Source organism: Metopolophium dirhodum, chromosome 1 (genome assembly GCF_019925205.1).
Source record: "Metopolophium dirhodum isolate CAU chromosome 1, ASM1992520v1, whole genome shotgun sequence".
Taxonomy (NCBI): Eukaryota; Metazoa; Arthropoda; class Insecta; order Hemiptera; family Aphididae; genus Metopolophium; species Metopolophium dirhodum.
The window spans coordinates 60,690,504-60,697,342 of NC_083560.1; the positions used below are offsets into that span (position 1 = coordinate 60,690,504).

Here is a 6,839-nt window from a genome sequence, read left to right on the forward strand (position 1 = left end):
AGATTTTCAATGGATGTAACAGCCGATTGTAAATATTCACATGCAACATGAAGATTTGTTTCAATTGATTGCATTTTCTTGGAAACTAAATAAAACGGTCTTAAAATTTGTTCCCATATAAAAAGAATTAATACAAATTCAAAAGATTCAAGCTTTCTTTTCAAACCTGTAGCTCTATTATTTTCTTCTTTTTTATCACTAGTTAAAATTATACTTGTTAATGATTTTAATACATCTTTATATCGAAACTTCAGGGCAAAAACCGCATTATGTCTCGACTCCCATCGGGTGGTACACACTTTTTTTAAGCTATTTTAGCAACATCATCTCCTAAGGCCAAAGTTGCCCATCTAGGAGCACTACTGCTAAAAAATAAAAACAAATCTTGAACAATGTTAAAAAAATTTAACATTTTTGGTGTACTTTTTGCCATATCTGATAACACAAGATTCAAATTGTGAGCAGCACAATGTACAAATGATGCATTAGGAATTATATCTGTAATTCTTTTTTGAACACCTGAGAAACAACCGCTCATTACAGAGGCACCATCATAACCTTGGCCCCTGCATTTACTAATATCCAAGTTGTGAGTATTTAAAACTGCTTTAATTAAATTAACATGTCCTTCAGCATCATGTTTATCTAAGGGATAAAATCCTAAAAATGATTCTTTGATTTCTAACTTAGATTCTTTATAATCAACAATTGTGTACCGAAAAATAAAACTAACTTGGTCAATCTTGGTTATATCTTGCGTAGAATCAATTATGATAGAGAAACATTGAGCTGATCTGATTTCTTCACATATCAACTGTTGCAAGTTAGTAGCTAATATTTCAATTAATTCGTTTTGAATTTTCCAACTCAAATATTTAACTCGTGATTGTTCAGTGAGTAGTAAGCTATTTAACACAGGATCAAACTCAGCAAGAAGTCTAACAGCCCGAATAAAATTTTCTTCAGATGGATTAGTTTCAGACAATTTTCTTTCATTGCCTCGAAGGGCAGTGTTTCCAGCTGTTAAAAATAAAATTATTTTTATTAAACGAGTTAAAATGTCCCTCCATTTCTGAGCTTCTTTAGATATTAATATTTCTATTGATTGATCAATTGTTAAATTTTTTGTCCAAATTGTACGTAATTTAACAGCTTCAATATGCTGCACAGATGATTCGTGTTTATTAATTTTCAGTGTTAAATGTTGCCAGTCGTCTATTCCGTTTATCCAATTTGATTTGAAATAAGAATGTTTTCTATCTGCAAACAACCAACATGATTCACAATATACTTTGTCAAGTATAATAGAATAACAGAGCCAGCCTCGGGGTATTTTTTGGCCAGACAAATTTGTAGTAAAATAATATTCAACGGAAAATTTTCTGCTTTTGCTGTCTTTACTGTCTTCAAAATACGTGGTACTAAGCGGAAATTTGATATTTGGTTTGCAAGGACCGAACGAAATTATTTGTCTTTTTAAATTGGAATTTTTAATAATATCAGGAAACTTTCCACGATCAGTCGGAAATTCACAATTCAAATCCAAAGAAAAATCATCAGAAATACCTATAATGGTAAATTAAATTTAAAGACTAAAATATTATTGTTGCCTAATCATAAATTTTAAATTAATTGAGAAAAATCTATTTGACATCGTAATTTTCAACATTTAAAAAATAATATAAAATTAATTCTTGATATAAATCAGTAGATACTGAAATTGATCAGACTAAGGAGTACGATTAAATGTTCTTAGTATTAGCATTTGATCAACTTAAAATTTAATAAAAATAGTTCTTAATTTATAAATATAAATAGTGGTGGGCAAAATAGGTAGTACCTTTAGGCATTAAAAATATAAAACAGATTACAGTTAGTTTAATTAACAATTAGCAAGATACGAAATCAAATATTATGTTATAAATAAAACTAAAAACATACCTAAGTTATTAAAGTCCTCATTACTTTCAATAGAACTGTGTGATTGGATTTTGCTGTTTTCTAAAAGAATGAATAGAAATAGTTATATCAAATAACTTTAAAATTCTTAGTTACAAACAATTTTTTAATACATATTTTTGTGATAAATGAAATATTATACAAACAATTAAGTTAGGTAGGTATCTATACATAATAACTTAATTTTTTTTTTATTATTTGAGAACCTACCTAAATTACAAGTTTTGTAAGAGTAACACTTCAATTTTCAATAATTAAATAAATAAAAACTTTGAAAATAAATTCTAAACTTACCAAAATTTGATTCCATATTAGATGCCTCAACAGTATTTTCTTTCAATGAGTTTATAATTTTAAAAGTTGAAGATAATTCACTACCTAAAAATGATCAACAATTAAATAAGCTATTGATAAAAATTTAATTTAATTTTCAAACCCACAAAATTAAGTAAATTTTAAGTTGGTAAGTTAAGTAGGTGTAAATCTACATGTGTAACTTATTATGTTAAAGGTATATTAAAAAATAAATTATTTTAATTTTAATTTTTTAATATACTCATTAAAACAGCTTTATTATTATTATTAAAACACAGCTTTTAAAAGTTAAATATTGAGTAAAATTGCACTATAGATACTACAATAATTAATTTATAATTGGTATATTATGATAAAATTTACTCAATTTGGAATTTTCTACATTAATTAAATCACATTTCCTTTTTTAATAATTTCAGAAAAAAAAACTTACCACTATTCATTTCAATGTTATTTTCATTAACATTATCTTTTTGCATATGTAAATTATTTTCCAAAACATTTTCACTCAACAAATCTAAAATCGCTGTTTCTGAACTCTGGTCTGTCAATGCTTCATTTTCTAAAATAATAAATCATTACGGTAATTCGTAACAAGAAAAAATGGCCAAGGGCACATGGCAAGTAATAATTACCAGAAATATTTGTTTTTCGTAGAAATTTTTTCATAGAACCTCTAATGAGATTCAGATTTTCAATCTTTAGTTCTTTTGCTTTACGTTTTTTACAGCCACTATCGTAAGTTCTTTTTGAAGACATAACAAAATATACAAATAATAAGCTTTACGGAAAAAGAAATAAAAACTTCAAATAAAATAAAACAAAAATCTTCAAGACTGAAGACAGCAAACTGCAAGAGTGCAATATATAAAGGAGAGATCAGTTTGTCACGATTTTGATACGAACAATTTCTCATGAGTCATGTGATAACTGATATTAATCAAAAATATTAGTCAATAGTCATAACTCATAAGCTATAATAATATGTGCATCGTGCATGTATCAATTTTGCAGTCGAACCAGGCGGCAGGCGCATCTATAAATAAAACAACGTACGGGAAAATTCCACTAATGATAAGGCACAACCAACTGAGCAATTATATATAATATATATTATATATTATATAGTGTCAGTGTGCATAGTAATCTATTAATTTTATTATATTATTATAACGTACAAATATACAATATCCAGTGACCCCCAGTATACTCGGTTATCGGTATTCCCAATGATAATTGATACACTAATATTATTATTACATAATATTATAATATTTTATTCTTGTAGTTTTATTACCTACTCTATGGATTGATTGTTGATTTAATTTCCACACATAAATATAATTATCAAACAAACATTTTGTGTTTTTGCCGTTTTTGGGGGCCCCACTTAAGTGGAAAGGAGACCTATTTGGGGGTGCTACGCACCCCCAGTCCCCCCGGTAGTTGCGGCACTGCTGGTGACACCACTCCCGTATCTTTCAATGGTACAAATGTACAATATTGACGCAAAAAATCACGACAGTTTGGTAGTTCAGAACTTAACACTAGAGTACGCCACCCGTCGCTCGAAGGTCGACTTTTATACGAGTCGTAATGGAGATTTACATTTAAATTTAATTTAAGTGTATTAATTGTTGTTCAAATGTCAATGTAGATTACATGCCAACATAATATATTTTATGTTATATTGTATAGATTATTAAAATAAACCAATGTTTTGGAATCATATACCAATTATTATGTAAAAATAAATTGTAATAATATATTATTAGCCATATCGTACAAATTTATTGATTTAAATAAAATGTATATTTATTGTATAATAATATGATCATTTATTAATTGATATTTGACACATATATGTACAAAAATGGAATTAGGAATATCTACATACAAATATACATTAGGTATAAGGTACGAGTTTAAACTATTAATAAAAGCTCAAATATACTACCTACTATACCTACTGACCCGAGCACACCCAAATACCCAAATAAAAATCGTAATATTATATTTATATAGATTATAGATACCTATATAATATATAATAAAAATTAAATATTAAGCATGATGTAGAGAAAATATAATATCTACAATAGAGATTAGAATATATTATCAGTTCAAATAATAATATATACGTAATAATAATACTTATTAATTATTAATATAATAATTATTTGTGTTAGCTCGAAGATGCCATTTGCTCAATTATTGCAAAAACTAAAATACAAAAAAATTTATTATTTTTAATATTAGATGAGCAATAGTTGATCACAGGTCAAACCGCGGAATTCGGCCGGTAAAATCAGTGGGTTGCAGCTGGTTTTGTTAAAAGTCAAAACTAATGTAGATTTGACCAATCTAAACATTAATTTTGTTTGTTATAATGTTTTTCAATATATTTAAACTCCGTATCATAAAATGAACCTTAAGGGTGCTGGAGGGGGCTACAGTCAATGAAAAAAGTGACTTTTAGACTAATAAGCTAAACAAAACTGGAATAATTTGGTTTGACAGATTTTAATTTTGAAAACGGATTATGATTGATCAACAAATTTACTAGGGAATGATCGAGGTGATTTTGAATATTCCAATTATTGTTAGTGTCATAATGAATAATATAAATACAAAAATATCATATTTTTTCAATAATTTTATTCTTGGATATCACAGCTGAAAAAAAAAAATTCAAAATTGCCTTGATTATTCCCTAGTAAACTTGTTGATCAATCATTGTAATGCATAGTAATCCACTATTATAATACGAGCCATATTATTAAGTGTGTAACATAAAGTTGTTAAAATATAATACTTTTATAATAAAACTATTATTAATTGTACCCAATTGAATAGAATAATTACTTAAAAATAATTCTTATATCAAAAATGACAAAAATGTATATATTTCTTACATTTAAAACATTGTATTCACAATATAAAAACCGGCCTTCGAGTGAATGGTAGCGCTACCCGGACGAGACATTTGTACTACCAAACTGCCGAGAAAATTTGCATGTACAAATGGTGTCACCTTATCTTCTCTAAATCGTGGATAGGACATAAGAACTTATCACTAGAAAATTTAGTGATACGTTATATGGGGCAAATACATCGAGATAAATAAATACGAATGGATCTTCGCAGGAAAAAACTCCGGATCCACGACGTCATTAGTTAGTGATAAAATGCAGTTTAGCTTCTAAGCGATTTTAAGAATTTTTTTTTTCTAAATGTGTGTTTTTGCATGCTTAATTTGATGGTATTTTCAAAAAAAAGTCTCTCTTCCTTCATTTGGAAAATTATGGTAAAAAAACTTCAATTGCTTATTTTTTTATTAACATTAAAAGTAAGTAAGATAGGTAAATTCTGATTTCACTAAAATGTTAAGCATGTAAACATTTATTTATTTATTTATTTATTTATTTATTCATTAATACGGACAAAAGTCCAATTCACAATATATTTGTATACATAACAATAATACAATATAATTTAAAATAATAAAATATAACATAATAATTGATGAAACTATTAATATATAGAATAATAGGAATAATAATAATAATAATAATGATTATAATAATAAAAAAAATAATAATAATAATGATTATAATAATAATAACAATAATAAAATACATTCAATGTTTATTAAAATAATTTACTATTTTCCGAAGACATTAAAATATTTATGGGGTCGTATGACGTATACTTTTTAGATGAATGAGGAATATAAAATAAATGATTGTTGCGAGTGTAGTGGTTTTTGACTTTGAAATTTAACTGACTTAATAAAAATGAATCATCAATCTTGTTATTTAGCAATTTGGTGAGAAAGGTGTTGTATGATAAGTGTCTACGTACATTTAAAGGTTCTAAGTTTAATAATTTTAAAATATTTTCGTAACCAGAGTGAGGAGTTCTTTGAATATTACATTTATGACCTATAAATATGAGAGCTTTATTTTGAACTTTTTCAAGTTGATCATTATGTCCTACATTGTTGTGGTCCCAAATTAATGGAGCGTATTCTAATAAAGAGCGGACTAGTGAGGTATATAGACATTTTAAAGTAACTGGATCACGAAAATCGGAACAGTTTCTTTTTATCATACCAAATACAGCTAAAGCTTTATTTTTAATCGCTGATACATGAGCATTGAATAATAGCTTGGAATCAAATAAAATCCCTAAATCTTTAAACAATGACGAACGATGTAAGTTAATGTCACATATATGGTAATTAAAATGCAAGGGATTGTGCTTTTTGGAGTAAGTAACAATTTGGCATTTATCAATATTTAATGAAAGACTATTTGAAATGCACCATTCGTTAAATGAAGCTAAATCACTTTGAAGAAGATTAATATCATCGGGGGAAGAAATGTCTTTGTAAATTTTTGCATCGTCGGCAAATAATAAAATGTTGGAGTGTGTAATGGAGGATACAACATCATTTATAAATAAATTAAATAGGAGAGGGGAAAGGTGATCGCCTTGAGGTACTCCAGAAATTACGTTTATAGGTGTTGATATAAAATTTTTATATTTGACAAATTGGATTC

The 6,839-nt window shown here is 26.8% G+C and overlaps 1 protein-coding gene across 1 annotated transcript; it reads right to left on the reverse strand.

Annotated features, from left to right (window-relative positions):
- Positions 1-304: 304 nt before the first annotated feature.
- On the reverse strand, positions 305-3,033 carry LOC132940577 (zinc finger MYM-type protein 1-like). Its single transcript, XM_061008308.1, has 6 exons — positions 2,910-3,033; positions 2,708-2,836; positions 2,254-2,337; positions 1,942-2,001; positions 411-1,566; positions 305-365 (listed from the first exon to the last, which is right to left on the reverse strand). Exons 1-6 carry the CDS (start codon positions 3,031-3,033, stop codon positions 305-307), a joined length of 1,614 nt encoding a protein of 537 aa, XP_060864291.1.
- Between the last annotated feature and the right edge of the window lie 3,806 nt (positions 3,034-6,839).

Bases quoted from the DNA above. Each gene is read 5' to 3' on its own strand.
- LOC132940577 (XM_061008308.1), bottom strand. From the start codon at position 3,033: ATGTCTTCAAAAAGAACTTACGATAGTGGCTGTAAAAAACGTAAAGCA. The intron at 1,567-1,941 runs GTATGTTTTTAG...TTACCATTATAG, and splicing joins TGAGGACTTTAATAACTTAG to GTATTTCTGATGATTTTTCT. The intron at 366-410 runs GTTAAATTTTTT...TTTATTTTTTAG, and splicing joins GCAAAAAGTACACCAAAAAT to CAGTAGTGCTCCTAGATGGG.